This window comes from Otolemur garnettii, unplaced genomic scaffold, assembly GCF_000181295.1.
Source record: "Otolemur garnettii isolate 467f Iridium unplaced genomic scaffold, OtoGar3 scaffold00099, whole genome shotgun sequence".
NCBI classification, from domain to species: domain Eukaryota; kingdom Metazoa; phylum Chordata; class Mammalia; order Primates; family Galagidae; genus Otolemur; species Otolemur garnettii.
Window position 1 is genome coordinate 3032957 of NW_003852494.1, and position 17449 is coordinate 3050405.

Sequence of the window (17449 nt, forward strand, 5' to 3'; positions counted from 1 at the left end):
TGTTGCCCTACATAGAGTGCCATGGCGTCACAGCTCATAGCAAACCTGAAACCCTTGGGCATAAGCTATTCTCTTGCCTCAGCCTTCCAAGTAGCTGGGGCTACAGGCGCCATGGATAATGCCCAGCTTTTTATTTATTTTTTGTTGTTGTTGTTGGACAAAGTTCTACCCTATGCCCTGAGCAGAGCCTCCGAAGCCACTGGGATTACAGGCACTCACAACACCCAGCTGGGTTTTTCAATTTTTTTCAGGAGTCAGTGTCTCACTCTCACTCAGACAAGCCTTGAACTCCTGAGCTCAAGCAATCCTCACACCTTAGCCTCCCACAGTGCTGGGATTACAGGTGTGAGCCACTACACCTGGCTGTTTTTCTATTGTTGTTGTTGTAGTTGTCACTGTTGTTTAGCAGGCCTGGGCCAGGTTCAAACCCACCAGCTCCTGTGTGTGTGGCCAGTACCCTAACCACTGAGCTATGGGCGCCGAGCCAGAAGTAAGGCAATATTATTTGTCACCTAGCAAGAAGAAAAGGACGTGGGGCTCAGAGGTAGATTCAGTTTTGTGTGCTTTTTGTTGTCATTATTGTTGTTTTTGTAGCTTTGTGTATTAGTAGGACAGGTCCAGAACTTGTTCAAAGTAAATAAAGTATTTTCCCCCAGATTTTTTAAAATAAGATATGCTTTTCGCCAGGCGCAGTGGCTCATGCCTGTAATCCTAGCACTCTGGAAGGCCAAGGTGGGTAGATTGCCTGAGCTCACAGGTTTGAGATGAGCCTGAGCAAGAGAGAGATCCCATCTCTAAAAACAGCCAGGTGTTGTGACAGATACCTGTACACCTAGTTTCTCAGGAGGCTGAGTCAAGAGAATTTCTTGAGCCCAAGAGTTTGAGGTTGCTGTGAGCTGTGATGCCATGGCACTTTACCAAGGGTGGCAAAGTGAGACTCTGTCTCAAAAAATAAAAAAGGAAAAATACCCTTTTTGAAAAATTCTCAGTACTTGTTAGTCATTTCTGAATTTTGGTCATAGTAGCTTTTATATTTTTTAATTGGATCTTAGAAAATAAAAGAAAATGGATTGATTCAAAAGTTATGTAAGCCCACAAATATAAAACATAAGGGAGATAAAAGATGTGGAGAATGACTTTTAGACCACTTTTTTTTTTGTTTTTTTTTTTGTGTTTTTTTTTTGAGACAGTCTGAAGCTGTCGCCCTGGGTAGAGTGCTGTGGCATCATAGCTCACAACAACCTTCAACTCTTGGGCTCAAGTGATCCTCTTGCCTCAGTTTTTCTATTTTTAGTAGGGACAGGGTCTCACTCAGGCTGGTCTCAAACTTGTGAGCTCAAGCTATCCACATGCTGTGGCCTGCCAGAGTGCTAGAATTATAGGTGAGCCACCACGCCTGGCCTTAATCAAGTATTTTTGAAGTATATCTCAAACTATTTGAAGAACATGTAGAAAAATGCCAAACTCTAGTTTGCAAAACATCTTATCAACAGAATAAGATTGGTTTTGCCCAGTATAATTTCCATAAAGATCATATAAATTATGGTTTAGAAGAAGAACATAAGGGGAGACTAGAAAAGGGTTTGTTTGGTTTGGTTTGGTTCTGTGGGGTTTTTTTGTTTGTTTTTTTGTTTGTTTTTTTTGAGACAGGGTTTCATTCTGTAGTCCCGGGCCAGAGTGCCATGGCATCAGCCTAGCTTACAGCAACCTCAAATTCCTGGGCTCAAGTGATCTTCCTGCCTGAGCCTCCCAATTACCTGGGACTACAGGCGCCCGCCACAATGCCTGGCTAATTTTTTCCTATTTTTAGTAAAGACAAGGTCTCACTCTTAGGCTGATCTTGAATACCTGAGCTAAAGGTATCTGCCTGGGTTGGCCCCCCAAGTGCTAAGATTACAGGTGCCAGCCACCACACCTGGCTAAGAAAAGATTTTGATCATCTTTATGAAAATAAGACTATGTCAGAAATAGAAACCTTTAATAGTTTAGAGTAGATTTTATAACACGCTTGGTGCCTATATGTCAGTGGTTAGGGCGCCGGCCACATGCACTGGGATTGGTAGGTTTGAATTTGGCCTGGGCCTGCTAAACAACAATGACAACAACAACAAAATAACCAGGCGTTGTAGTGGGTGCCTGTAGTCCCAGCTACTTGGAAGGCAAGAGAATCGCTTAAGCCTCAGAGTTTGTGGTTGTTGTAAGCTGTGATGCCATAGCACTCTACCAAGGGCGACATAGTAAGACTCTATTTAAAAAAAAAAAAAAAAAAAGGGCTCGGTACCCATAGCACAGTGGTTAGGGCACCAGCCACATGCACCGAGGCTAGTGGATTCAAACCCGGCCCGGGCCAGCTAAACAACAATGACAACTGTGACAAAATATAGCCAGGCATTATGGTGGGCACCTGTGGTCCCAGCTATTTGGGAGGCTGAGGCGGGAGAATTGCTTGAGCCCAGGAGTTTGAGGTTGCTGTGAGCTATGACTCAATGGCACTCTACCCAGGGCGACACAGGGAGGCTCTGTCTCAAAAGAAATAAAAAGGATTTTATGACAGCCTAGGATTGGGTTATTCTTACAGGAAACATTTTTTTTATTTTAATATAGGCATTGAATATTCTGAAACATTTGAAGTCATACAGAAGAATTTCTCCTCCAGTGGACCTAGAATATCAGTATATGTTGGAACATGTAATAACTTTGCCATCAGCTGCCCAAACTAGACTGCCTTTTCACCTAATATTCTTTGGCACAGCACAGAACTTCTGGAAAATTCTCTGTATGTTCATTAACTTTTTTGTGAATTTTACTGAATAGCCAAATATTTTTTCCTAAGCATATTATACTCTCCTTATTTTCTTTCTAGCTACAGAACTCAGTGAAGAATCCTTCCCAACATTGCTCTTAATTTCTAAATTAATGAAGGTAATGGGTTAAAATTTTGTAAGACATTTCTTTATGCTACAATTAATTCTGACCCTGTGTAAAAGACTGTTATGCTACTTTCACACAAAATCTTAAAAGTGAACATATAAATGAGCCATAACTTTCCTTTCTTTGAAGTTCTCTCTGGACACTCTGTACGTGTCTACAGCCAAACATGTTTTTGAGAAAAAACTGAAACCGAAGCTCTTTAAGTTAACACAAGCTAAATCCTCAACACTGATTAACAAGGAAGTAACTAAGATCACTCAGACCATCGAATCCTACTTACTGTCGATAGTCAACCCAGAGTGGGCTGTGGCTATTGCCATCAGCCTTGCCCAGGATATCCCTGAAGGTAAAGATATTTCCTTTAAAATTATAGTAAAATAAACTTACTTCTTTGTGTCTTTAAGGAGGAGGGATGCAAGAGTTTTAAAATGTGTGTACCACTTTCTCACTTGTGGTATTGCTAAAGGATTCCCTGCAGTCTGGTTAGGGTGTGTGGATAGGAGCACTCCCCAGCTTGGTGGTGGGAATATAGGGTGATGTGTTACTTTCTAACATCCAGTTGTACTTTCGGTGATAAATCCTTAGACAGCTTATGTAACCAAATAAATATACAAACACAGGCACTTATTGCCATATTTTCAGTTGTAACACAAGTTTGAAAATAACTTTTTTTTTTTTTTTTAAGAAACAGAGTCTCACTTTATTGCCCTTGGTAGAGTGCTGTGGCGTCAAGGCTCACAGCAACCTCAACCTCAAGGGTTCAAGCGATTCTCTTGCCTCAGCCTCCCAAGTAGCTGGGGCTACATGTGCCCACCAGAACGCCTGGCTATTTTTTTTGTTGTTGTAGTTTGGCCAGGGCCGGGTTCAGACGCGCCACCCTCAGTATATGGGGCCCACTGAGCCACAGGCGCCACCTGAAAATAACTTTTTTTGAGACAGAGACTCAAGCTGTTGCCCTGGGAAATAACTCTTTTTTTTAAAAAAAAAAACTCATCAGGCTTGGCGACCTTGGCTTAGTGGTTTAGGGTGCTGGCCACATACACCAGGGCTGGCGGGTTCAAACCTGTGCCAGGCCTGCTAAACAATGACAACTACAACAGCAACAACAAATAGCCAGGCATTGTGGTGGGCACTATAGTCCCAGCTACTTGGGAGGCTGAGGCAAGAGAATCACTTGAGCCCAAGAGTTGGAGGTTGCTGTGAGCTATGAGGCCATGGCACTCTACCTAGGGCAACATAGTGAGACTCTGTTTCAAAAAAAAAAAAAAATACAAAAAGGCTTATCAGTAAAGAACTAGTTTTAAAAAATGGGACAAATTCTTAGAATGGAATATTATGTAGCTGATTTTGAAAGATGTCCAGGATATAAAGTGAGAACAGCAAATCATACTAGCACATGTATGGTATTATCCCATTTGGGTTAAAGTGTGCATGTATACATGTATGCACATCACTCTCTCTCTCTGAGAAATCTTCTGGAAGAAATAGAGGAATCTAAAAAATGGAAACCGCTGAGGGCCTCTGTGGGCTTTTAAAATCTACTTTGTGTCCTGTTCTGTTTAAATTTTTTTTTTTACTATGACTATGCATTTTTATAATTAAAATAAAACTTCTTAATTTACATAAAATATGTCTTCCTGTAAGAGTTAAGATTTACTTATATTCCTGGCCATCAAAACTACCCCCCAAAAAGAAAAATAGATTTACTTATAAATCTTTTTTTTAACTTTTTAGGTTCCTTCAAGATGTCTGCTTTGAAATTCTGCCTTTATTTAGCGGAAAGATGGCTAGGGAATATCCCATCACAGGTGTGTCTGAGTTTATTTCATTTTTATTTATTTATTTTTATTTTATTTTATTTATTTATTATTTTTATTTTATTTATTTTGAGACAGAGTGTTATTTTGTCACCCTTGGTAGCGTGCCATGGTGTCACACCTCACAGCAACCTCAAACTCTTGGGCTTAAGCGATTGATTCTCTTGCTTCAGCCTCCCAAGTAGCTGTGACTATAGGCACCTGCCACAATACGTGGCTGTTTTTAGAGACACGTCTCTCTCTGGCTCAGGCTGATCTCAAACTTGTGAGCTCAGGCAGTCTGCCTGCCTCAGCCTCCCAGTGTGCTATGATTACAGGTGTGAGCCACTGTGCTTAGCAGTTTGTTTGGTTTTTGGTTTTTGTTTAGAGACAGCGTCTCACTCTTACCTAGGCTTTAATGTTGTGGTACAAATTTAGCTCACTATAGCCTTAAACTTCTGGCCTCAAGTGATCGTCCCATCTTAGCCTCCCATGTAGCTGAGACTATAGGCATGCACTACCATGCCCATCTAGTTTTTTTACTTCTTGTAGAGGTGGGCTCATTCTATTTTGCCAAGGCTGGTGTCAAGTGTTCCTCCTACCTCAGCCTCCCACAGTGCTTGCTTAGGCTGCTTTTTCTTTCCTTGGTGCTTGAAATGGAGGCAGAAGACCAAGGCTTTGTGTGGATGCTTAAGGACACAGTTAAGGAAGGGTGAGACCATGATTGGTAAAGTTGGATTTTTAGTCTGAAGTGAGATATATAAAATAAGGTTCTCTTTTTGCTTGGAACATTTCAAAAGGATGAAAAGCGTCAAAAAGCTGAGGCTTTGCTGAAGAAACTCCATATCCAGTACCGGCGATCTGGGACAGAAGCTGTGCTCATAGCCCACAAACTGAACACGGAGGAGTATTTAAGAGTGATAGGAAAGCCAGCACATCTCATTGTCAGTCTGTATGAACATCCTAGCATCAGCCAAAGAATTCAGAATGCATCTGGCAAAGATTATCCCGGTGAGGACAAACTTCCTTTTGGTTTGTCTTTTTCTGTTTGTTTGTTTGTTTTTGTTTTTATTTTTTTGGTTCAAAAAGAACTATCATTTTGATTCTCCCCTTTCTGATACTAAAAACTGAAGGTTTTAAAAAAATTTTTTTTGTCCGAAATACCTTAGATATTCATGCAGCAGCTAAAGAAATAGCCGAAGTCAATGAAATCAATTTGGAAAAAGTCTGGGACATGTTGCTGGAAAAATGGTTATGCCCTTCAACAAAACCTGGTGAAGTAAGTAGTCGTGACCAAGAATATCTCTTGTTGAATACAGGAGTTAGAAGCATGTCTAGGCCAGATACAATCTGTGGTTGACTGCTCAAAACCAGTATTTAGGCCAGGTTTCGGTGGCTCACGCCTATAATCCTAGCACTCTGGGAGGCCAAAGCTGGTGGATTACTTAAGGTCACAAGTTCGAGACCAGTCTCAGCAAAAGCTAGACCCCCATCTCTACTATAAATAGAAAAACTGAGGCAAAAGGATCACTTGAGCCCAAGTTGGAGGTTGCTATGAGCTATGACGCCATGGCACTCTACCCAGGGTGACAACTTGAGACTCTGTCTCAAAAACAAAACATTATTTATAGCTGTTATAACTTACACATAAATTCAAAGTACAAACTAAATTTCCTTGAGGCCAGGAACTGCATCTATTCATAGCATGAAGCTCACAATACTTTGTAAGTCCCAATAAATACATAATGGATTAATGAATGACTCATTTAAAATTCATGGAGTCCATTTCTTTTTTTTTTTTTTGAGAGAGCCTCAAGCTGTCACCCTGGGTAGAGTGCCGTGGCATTACAGCTCACAGCAACCTCCAACTCCTGGGCTCAAGCGAGTCTCCTGCCTCCGCCTCCCAAGTAGCTGGGACCACAGGCGCCCGCCACAACGCCCGGCTATTTTTTGGTTGCAGCCATCATTGTTGTTTGGCGGGTCCGGGCTGGATTCGAACCCGCCACCTTAGGTGTACGTGGCTGGCGCCTTAGCCGGTTGAGCTATAGGCACCGAGCCTGGAGTCCATTTCTTTTAAAAATTGTCCAACAGGCTTGGAGCCTGTAGCTCAGCAGTTAGAGTGCCGGTTACATACACTGGAGCTGGTGGGTTCAAACCCAGCCCAGGCCTGCCAAATAACAATGACAACTATAACTGAAAAATAGCCAGGAGTTGTGGTGTACGCCTGTAGTCCTAGCTACTTGGGAGGCTGAGGCAAGAGAATTGCTTAAGCCTAAGAGTTTGAGGTTGCTATGAGCTGTGACACCACTGCACTCTACCTAGGGTGACATAGCAAGACTGTGTCTCAAAAAAAAAAAAGTCCAATGACTATAAGCTCTAGGAGGACAAGAATATTCGTTTTGTTTATTCAGGCAACCCATGTGCTTAAAATCATGCCCATCACATAGTAAAGTGCTCAGTGAATGTTAAGTGAATGAATGTGAGTAACCCATCACTCAAGCAAACTCTTTTCATAATTACTTGCATTGTAGTTTTTCAGTATAAACAGAATTTTGTATATTGGGGTTTTATCTAATAGATCTTCATAAGATCAAAGTTTTTACTGTCAAACTTCCTTCAGTTTTTGACCTACTTCCTATTTTTTCAAAGAATCCATCAGAATTGTTTGAACTTCAAGAAGATGAAGCGCTACAGAGGTATTCATTTCCTTATTTTTTGCCTGTATCTTGATGCCTAGTAGGAATCTTACCAATAAATTTTTCAGTGGTTTATTTTTAAAAGACTTTCTTAATATAACTTGGATCAGAGTCTCTGAGAAGAATCAATTCATTAATACATGGATGTGAGTATCTCCAGTGGTTGTCTCTGATTTTTTCTAAGACCCAGAATTTCTGAACCCTCAGTGAGCTCTTACAAATGTTGGGGATTCCTAGGACATCTTAAGCAGAAAGTACATCTCAAGCATAGGAAAATTCTAGGTAGAACTTTGGCCCTAAGTCCTTATGTGTTCTCTCACCCTGGTAAGCTGAGGTGGTTCAGATATAGGCCACCAGATTCCTTTTGCCCTGGTAACCTATGACTGACTCTTAATTGGTCACAACTTGCTGACTTGAGAAGACTATATCTGAGCCCAAGTCAGAAAGAATGTGGTAAGCCATAAATATTGCTTGGCATAGGCACAGAGAGGGTGTGGTAGCACACATGCCAGATTTCTACCGTTCCTGCCCTGGACCAAAAGTAGGTCAAGAGGCCTAGGAGGCCCTCAGCCCTGAAAAAAGTGTCTCCTGTTTTGGAGCAGAGCAGGCCTAACTTTACTCCATGCCCTCCTTCCTGCTGGACTCCAAACCCTGGCCTTTTTTAGTCTTTTAAGGGCGGGGACTCCTTTGTTTAAGCAAGAGGAATCTCTTGGAGTGTCTAACTGAATTAGCCACAGGGAGAGTCTCAGAGGGAAGCAATTCACAGTGAGGGTTGGGGGAGAGAAAATCCTAAGAGGGTACTTCATGCAAAGTTGATAACTTCTGCCGTATTCTACTTCTCAAATCCACCTGACCTATTTTGCCCTTTCCTGAGAGAGGCACCCTGCCCTGACCCTAGAGGTTGAGACATGTCATTAACAAGGCCCTGAGTATTAAAACACAAAATTTTATGTGTGAAGTATACAAAGGTTTTATGCTATGGTATGTGTTAATTTATTAAATAAGGAGAATTTAAATGATCACAGATTACCTAGCTCTATCATAGACGAGGAGGCTGAGACCTGTTTTATTTTTATTATTATTGTCATTTTTTATAGACCTGCTTTTATTGTATTTATTTTCCTCCTTTAAAGAGGAAAGCAAAAATGTCATTGACCCATAATACTTCCAGCCTTCATTTGGGATGTCTAATGACTTTCTGTGGACAAAAACATAAGTCTATTGGTTTGGTAATCTATCACTAAATTAAATAAATGTAATTAAATTTTTTTCCAGAGTCCAGTATCTCCTTCTGTCCCGTCCGATTGATTATAGTTCAAGAATGCTATTTGTATTTGCAACATCAGCAACAACCGTAAGCTCTAGAAACTTAATCAAAACTCTTTTGTGTATTTCAGCTTAACACTTTTTCCTGTGTATTTACCATGCTTGATTTCATGCACATATGATTCAAATGATGTGCACATTATTATTCAAAGTCCATCTATCTTTATAAACAAGGATTATGCTGTCCACCATGCTCCATTTAACACCGGCTTTAGTAACATCTGCCAGTGCACTTGTTGACAGCTCCCATAAGTTATCTTATTTACTCTTATTACCTCCCTTGTCAGTTAATAATATTCCTGATAAAAGGGGGCCAAACAAACTGACCACAGGAAAAGCCTCTGCTGTGGCCTCACAACCTGGTATAATTCAGCTACTTGCTCTTATCAGACCACCCTCTCTGCCCCCCAACTTCAGTTAGACTCAACTTGCAGTTTTCCCCCATAGCATTGTGACCTTCAGGTTTTTGCATATAGAAATATCCTCTGAGGCAGTTGGAGCATAGGGAGGGGAAGGATGTGGAGCCAGTAGGCAAGTAGTTCTTGTAGAATAGGAAGAAAGGGAGGAAGTCTGAGATGCTGACTATAGGTCCATGACAGAAAGGAAAAATAGTCCCCCCACTTTTTGCATATTTGTTTGTCTTTTAGTCACTCTTTCAAATGAAAATGGTATTTAATGCAAAGTGGCTAATGTATCTCACAGCTCAGCTATATAAGTACTTTTTCTTATAGTATGCTTTTTGTATATTTCCCATTTTGCCACATAGATATTAATGAGTACATTTTAATTGATTCACATTAACATGTAATTGGTTGGGAGCAGTGGCTCATGTCTATAATCCTAGCACTTGGGAGGCTGAAGCAAGAGGATTGCTTGAGGCCAGGAGTTTAAGACCAGCCTGCGATTGGTGCCTGTAGCTCAAGCAGCTAAGGCGCCAGCCACATACACCAGAGCTGGTGGGTTCTAATCCAGCCCGGGCCTGCCAAACTACAATGACAGCTACAACCAAAACATAACTGGGCATTTTGGTGGGCAGCTATAGTCCCAGCTACTTAGGAGACTGAGGCAAGAGAACCATTTAAACCCAAGAGTTTGAGGTTGCTATGAGCTGTGACACCAGGGTACTCTACCTAGGGCGACAGCTTGAGACTCTGTCTCAAAAAAAAAGGACACTCTTAAGTGTGAAAGTCATCTGTGGTTTTCAATACTGTCAGTGCGTGCTTGTGCTTAACAATGACTAGTATAAGAGTTGGAGGAGCCCTCTGCCTTAATTCTACAATCAGTTTTACCAACCATTGCTTTTGCACCATCAGTGCAATATCAACACTGTGTAAAAGCTGAACGACATCTTAGTATCATTATGAAAATAGTTTTGACCCTTTCATTCCTGAGTCTCAGGACTGCCCCTCCACAGGTCTATGAGCCACATGTTGAGAAGAGCCATATTATACAATGCATTTCTTTTTTTTTTTTTTTTTTTTTTTTGAGACAGAGCCTCAAGCTATCCCCCTGGGTAGAGTGCTGTGGCATCACAGCTCACAGTAACCTTCAACTACTGGGCTCAGGCGAGTCTTCTGCCTCAGCCTCCCAAGTAGCTAGGACCACAGTCACCCACCACAACACCTAGCTATTTTTTTGGTTGCAGCCATCATTGTTGTTTTTTTTGGCCAGCCGGGGCTGGATTCGGACCCACCATCTTAGGTGTATGTGGCTGGCGCCTTAGCCACTTGAGCCACAGGTGCTGAGCCTACAGTGCATTTCTTAAAGGAAAAGATTGACTTTAATTTTTTTCTTTTTTGAGACATAGTCTCACTTTCTTACCCCCAGTAGAGTGTTGTGATGTCATAGCTCACAGCAACTTCAAACTCTTGGGCTCAAGTGAGCCCTCTACCTCAGCCTCCCAAGTAGCAGGGACTATAGATGCCTGCCACAATACCCAGCTATGTTTTTAGAGACATGGTCTCGCTCTTGCTCAGGCTAGTCTCGAACTCCTGAGCATAAGCGATCCACCCATCTCTGCCTCCCAGAATGCTAGAATTACAGGCACCTGGCACAACTTTAATTTTTTAAGAATTATGTTGTTGGCTTGGTGCCTATGGCTCAAGCGGCTAGCAGGGGTCCTCACATGTTTTAAACAGGGGGCCAGTTCACTGTCCCTCAGACTGTTGGAGGGCCGGACTGCAGGCCCTAGGACAAGCTGGCTGCTAAGCAGGACAGGCAGCGGCAGCAAAAACACCCGGCAGGCAGGATAAATGTCCTAGGCAGGCTGCATGTGGCCCATGAGCCATAGTTTGAGGACGCCTGGGCTAAGGCATCAGCCATGTACACCTGAGCTGGCAGGTTCGAATCCAGCCGAGGCCCACCAAAACAACAATGATGGCTGCAACCAAAAAATAGCCGGGTGTTGTGGCAGGCACCTGTAGTCCCAGCTACTTGGGAGGCTGAAGCAGGAGAATCACTTGAGCCTAGGAGTTGGAGGTTGCTGTGAGCTATGATGCCATGGCACTCTACTACCCAGGGCGACAGCTTGAGGCTCTGTCTCAAAAAACAATAAAATAAAATAAGAACATGTATTCCTACTCCTCCTGCCTTCTCATCTCCTAATCACCAACCTGGCTGAACCCTAAGCCAGAAGACCACAGCTCATTGATACAGTTCATTAAGGTCAGATTCCTAACCTCATGTTCCTCTGGGGCACAGAGAAGGGTGAAAAAAAAAAAAGAATTATGTTGTTTATGTTACCTAAGCTGAAACTTGTTTACCCACCAACATGCAAGTCTGCAACTCTCCAATCCTGTCTTGGTTTTCCAGACATTAGGTATGCATCAGTTAACATTCGCTCACAGAACACGTGCTCTTCGGTGTCTCCTGTATTTGGCTGACAAGAAAACTATAGAATCTCTCTTTAAAAAACAAATCGAAGAAGTGAAGTAAGTAGAATATTTTTTGTTATATTAAGAAATAAGAAACACAGCTCGGCACTTGTGGCACATTGGTTAGGGCGCTAGCTACATACACCAAGGTTGGCGGGATCAAACCCAGCCCAGGTCAGCTAAGCAACAATGACGCCTACAACAGAAAAATAGCTAGGTGTGTCAGCTCGGTGCCTGTGGCTCAAGTGGCTAAAGCGCCAGCCACATACACCTAAGGTGGTGGGTTCGAATCCAGCCCGGGCCTGCCAAACAACAATAACGGCTGCAACCAAAAAATAGCTGGACATTGTAGCAGGTGCCTGCGGTCCCAGCTACTTGGGAGGTGGAGACAGAAGACTCACTTGAGCCCAGGAGTTGGAGGTTGCTGTGAGCTATGATGCCACAGTACTCTACCCAGGAGGACAGCTTGAGGCTCTGTCTCAAAAAAAGAAAAAAAAAAAAATAGCTGGATATTGTGGAGAGGGCCTGTAGTCCCAGCTACTTGGGAGGCTGAGGTAAGAGAATCACTTAAGCCCAAGTGTTTGAGGCTGCTATGAGCTGTGATGCCACAGCACTCTACCAAAGGCAACATAGTAAGACTCTATCTCAAAAAAAAAAAGGAAATAAGAAACAGGCTCGGTGCCTGTAGTTCAGTGGGTAGGGTGCCAGCCACATACACTGGGGCTGGGGGGTTCGAAACTGGCCCGGGCCAGCTAAAAGAACAATAACAACAACAACAACAACAAAAATAGCCAGGCGTGGTGGCGGGCCCCTGTGCTCCCAGCTACTTGGGAGGCGGAGGCAAGAGAATCACTTGAGTCCAAGAGTTTGAGGTTGCTGTGACTCCATGGCACTCTGCCAAGGGCGACATAATAAAACTCTGTCTCAAAATAAAACAAACAAAAAAAAAATAAGAAACAGAACTAATTTTTTGTACCCTCATATTAATCTGAAATTTAATAATAAATAGGAAACATTATTTTTTGAAACTATAACTTTTAAGCCCCTTATTTCAGAAGACTGCATTAGGGTAGCTATGTGAATGTAGTGCTATTGCCTTTGATATCCTTGGCATTTTGGTAAAGGGGGAATGGGCCTTTGAGAACATGTTTACATCATTTCTAGGAGACATTTAGAAACTGAATGTTTTCTATATCTTGCTCAAACTTCTGTCTGGTGCTGTATTCAGTGAATATATTTAGAATCCCAAAATGGACATTTAAAAACAAATTAGTGGCAGCGCCTGTAGGTCAGTGAGTAGGGAGGCTACTGGCCACGTACATAGAAGGTGGTAGGTTAAAGCCTAGCTCTGGCCTGCTAAACAACAATGATGACAACTGCAACAAAAAATAGCCGGGCATTGTGGCGATTGCCTGTAATCTCAGCTACTTGGGAGGCTGAGCAAGAGAATTGCTTGAGTCCAAGAGTTTGATGTTGCTGTGAGCTGTGATACCACAGCACTCTATCAAGGGTGAAATAATGAGACTCTGTCTCAAAAAATAAATAAATACCAGCCTAATATTTGCATACCGTGGCTTGTATTTTAAATGTAAATGTGGCCCATGAGAATGATTAGTCTAAACACCTCTGTTTTCCAGATCAGATTTGAAATGTCTAACCTTTCTGGCATTATTTGAGGCTTTGAATATCCCCATCACATATGAACTATTCTGCAGCAGTCCTAAAGAAGGAATGATTAAGGGTCTGTGGAAGAACCACAGTCACGAGGCCATGGTAGGTTCACCAAGTCATTCAGGTGGTACAACCCTTTCCTTCATGCTGATGGGTTTCCTCAGTTCCCCGAATTGTCTCAGATTCCTGGAGGACAAAACCAGAGAAATTCTTTAAACCAATCAAGTCCACCACTCTGAAACCTTTTCTACTCTCCTGCCCTGGGATGTGGATGGGTACAGCCACTTGGAAGGTGCCCTGTCTGTTCTTCCTCAAAGCCCTGGGGCTAGTCATGTTTGCCAACAAGAGAGCACTTTTATAATCCCTCTCATGGCACACCTGTCCCCGTCTAGACAGGGAGAAAAAAACCTCTGTCCCTGTAGAGAGAGGGTATCCTTTTTCCTAGCTGCCTGTGAGAACTCTTTGAGGCATTTGGAGCCCAGGGCAGGAAGGGTGTGGAGCAAATGAGCAAATAAGCAAACTGTTCTTAAAAGGGGCGAAGTCTGAGATGTTTTTGTGACAACAAAACATGATGACCTGTTACAGCAAGTAAAAGAAGAAACTCTTTGTGTTTCTTTCATAAGAAAAATGGAGGTCGGCTGAGCACAGTGGCTCAAACCTATAATCCTAGCACTTTGGGAGGGAGAAACATGGGAAGATCACTTGAGCTCAGTAGTTGGAAACCAGCCTAGGCAGCATAGTGAGATTCTATCTCTACAAAAAAATGTTAAAAAGAAAGAAGGAAGGTGTCAAAAGACATTTTTGGATTATAAGCATATTTTGTATTAAGTTACCCTACCTTTCCCAAAGGTAGTTTGATTTACTGATATCTTGATGCATTGTCGTTTTTCTTTCCTATTTTTTTTTTTTTTTTTTTTAGGCGGTAAGATTAGTGACTGAGCTTTGTTTAGAATATAAAATCTATGACCTACAGCTGTGGAATGGACTCTTACAAAAGCTTCTTGGCTTCAAAATGGTAAGTCTCAGTGCCCCAGACTTATATTTTAAAGCTTTTGCACTGTATCTCCTAAACATTTTGCATTGATACTTGTTACTGAGCAGATGTGTGCTGAAAGCACGTTCACTTTCTCTGGGTTCGTGCCACACTTAAAGAACTTGGTGTTAGGCCAGAGAGTATAAACTCAAAATGACATTAATTTCACTGGGAAAAAAAATAGAAGGTTCCCTGGCCTTTTTTGATATTTATGAACTTATAAGTGAACTTCTGTGGCAGTTCTCATGGAAGACAAATTTTTTAATGATAGTCCTTTTGAAACTTTAAGAATCCAGTATTTTGTGTCAAAATTTCCCATTTTACTGGTCTTTAAGACTTTTTAATTTTATTTTACTTTACAGATTTCTTATCTAAGGAAAGTTTTAAAAGCCATGTCTAGTATCCATTCTTTATGGCAGGTACGTAAATTTTGTTGAATTTAATCTTCGTGCTTCAGCACTCGGGATTAGCAGTCAGCTTCTCTATAAAGAATAGAACTGAGGCTCGGCACCTATAGCTCAACCGGCTAAGGCGCCAGCCACCTACACCTAAGGTGGCGGGTTCGAATCCCCAGCCCGGACCCGCCAAAGCAACAATGACAGCTGCAACCAAAAAATGGCCGGGCGCTGTGGCGGGGGCCTGTGGTCCCAGCTACTTGGGAGGCGGAGGCAGGAGACTCGCTTGAGCCCAGGAGTTGGAGGTTGCTGTGAGCTGTGATGCCACGGCACTCTGCCCAGGGGGACAGCTTGAGGCTCTGTCTCAAAAAAAAAAAAAAAAAAAATAGAACTGAGCAGCCTCAGGGTAAAGTTCTATTAAAGAAGTGCCCAGAACCAGTTACTCAGCTCACATGTCACCTCCCCAAAGGCATCACTTTCCTGAATTCTCCAGGCCCTATCAGTCATGTTTTCCTTTATTCTCGCAAAACATTTTGTTTCTTTTCTAACATTTGTCACGATCTCATTTGCTTTTGTTAGTCGCTAGACTGCCTCCTTAAGTACTTGGAAGGTTTTTAAATCCAAGACCATTATACCCATATAATCATTATAATATTGTATAGAAATATCCTGAGTAAAACATGAATATTCTTCTTTGCTCTTTTGTTTCTTAACTGTCTTCTCAGAGGTAACCACTGTTTATAATTTCCTATGTATTCTTGTGGAGCCTTCTGATTATTATTTTATTTTTTTATTTTTTGGCCAGGGCTGGGTTTGAACCCACCAACTCCAGTATATGGGGCTGGCACCCCACTCCTTTGAGCCACAGGCACCACCCCAAGCCTTCTGATTATTATACAAGCACATGTCCATATAATTCCATTGATATGAAATGTATATATACGCTGTATATATATACACAGCTGATCCTTCAACAATACAAGAGTTAGGGGCATCAACCTTCCATGAAGTCAAAAATTCTTATATAGGGGCTGGGTGCGGTGATTCACACCTGTAATCCTAGCACTTGGGAGGCCAAGGCGGGTGGATTGCCTGAGCTCATGGGTTCGAGAGCAGCCTGAGCCAGAGCAAGACCTTATCTCTAAAAATAGCTGGGTGTTGTGTCAGGCACCTGTAGTCCCAGCTACTTAGGAGGCTGAGGCAAGAGAATTGTTGAGCCCAAGAGTTTGAGGTTGCTGTGAGCTGTGACACCACAGCACTCTACCAAGGGTGACAAAGTGAGACTCTGTCTCAAAAAAAAATATTCTCATATAATTTTTGATCCCCTAGAACTTAACTTCTAATAGCCTACTATTGACCAAAAGCCTTACTGATAACATAGATACGGATAGATAGTTTATACACATTTTGTATGCTGTATGTATTCTCACATATGTTATACTGTATTCTCCTAATAAAGGAAGCTGGAGAAAAAAATGTTGTAAAGAAAATCATAAAGAAGATAAAATATATTCACCATCCATCTACTATTACTGAGTAGAAATGGATCTTTGTAAAGGTCTTCATCCTCAGTGTCTTCAAGTTGAGTTGGTCTTTCAGTGTCAGGGGTGGCAGAGGGCAAAGACAATTCACATGTAAGTGAACATGTACAGTCAAACCAGTGTTGTTCAAGGGTCAACTGTGTTAAATTTGTGTGCACATAAATACAGTTATATTCTAAACAAAGTTTGTTTTCATGTAATTTTGGTCTTTGGGAGATTATTCCATATCTCACAAATTCTATATGCACTGATATATATCGTTTTTTCACTGAGATGTAATTTACATGTAAAATTCACCCTTTTGAAGTACACCATTAAATAGTTTTTTCTATTCACAAGGTTGTGCAATTCTAGAATATTTTCCTCACCCTTAAAAGAAACTTCATATTCATTAGCAATCATTCCCTATCCCTTATTCCCACCAGCCCCCCACACCTACTAATCTACTGTCTCTGTGGATTTATCTATTCTGGACATTTCATATCAGTGGAATTAGGTAACATGTGGCCTTAGTGTCTGGCTTCTTTTACTTAGCATAATGCCATGTCGTGTTGTGTGTCAGAACTTTTTTTTTTTTTTTTAATTTACTTTGTTGTTTGGCCGGGGCTGGGTTTGAACCTGCCACCTCTGGCATATGGGGCCAGCACACCACCCTTTTGAGCCATAGGCACTGCCCAGAACTTTATTTCTTTTTATTGCCAAATGTTCCACTGTGGATGTACTAGATTTTATTTATGCGTTTGTCGGTTGTTGGGCATTTGGATTGTTTGCACTTTTGGTTATAAGTAATGTTGCTATGAACATTCATGTGTAAGTTTTCACATGTACATTATGTTTTTGATTTCTCTTGAGTCTATACCTAGGATTGTTGGGGCTTGCAATAACTATGTAGAGCCTTTTGAGAGATTTCATTATTTTAAATTCTTAATTCTCTATCATATGAAGTAAAATCCATCAATAGTTATTTAACTACTCCTCTATTGATGGAAGTTTATGTTCTTTCCGTACTCACTTTCTTGAGATTCTTTCTCTTGTCCCCTTCCCCCTTTTCTCTAGCTCTGGCTCATAATAGGCTTAGTATTTTTTTTTTTTTTTTTGAGAAAGAGCCTCAAGCTGTCCCCCTGGGTAGAGTGCCATGGCATCACGCTCACAGCAACCTCCAACTCCTGGGCTCAAGCGAGTCTCCT

The 17449-nt window shown here is 41.8% G+C and overlaps 1 protein-coding gene across 1 annotated transcript in view; it reads left to right on the forward strand.

The window, feature by feature from the left end:
- Positions 1-17449, forward strand: part of KNTC1 (kinetochore associated 1) — a 105325-nt gene that overhangs the window by 79499 nt on the left and 8377 nt on the right. Inside the window, exons 43-54 of the mRNA XM_012809015.2 lie at positions 2605-2776; positions 2864-2922; positions 3061-3277; positions 4666-4739; positions 5528-5738; positions 5897-6006; positions 7377-7423; positions 8699-8777; positions 11561-11679; positions 13260-13395; positions 14213-14308; positions 14689-14745. Of these exons, the coding sequence (XP_012664469.2) occupies positions 2605-2776; positions 2864-2922; positions 3061-3277; positions 4666-4739; positions 5528-5738; positions 5897-6006; positions 7377-7423; positions 8699-8777; positions 11561-11679; positions 13260-13395; positions 14213-14308; positions 14689-14745 (1377 nt within the window). The remainder of the gene's footprint in view (positions 1-2604; positions 2777-2863; positions 2923-3060; positions 3278-4665; positions 4740-5527; positions 5739-5896; positions 6007-7376; positions 7424-8698; positions 8778-11560; positions 11680-13259; positions 13396-14212; positions 14309-14688; positions 14746-17449) is intronic.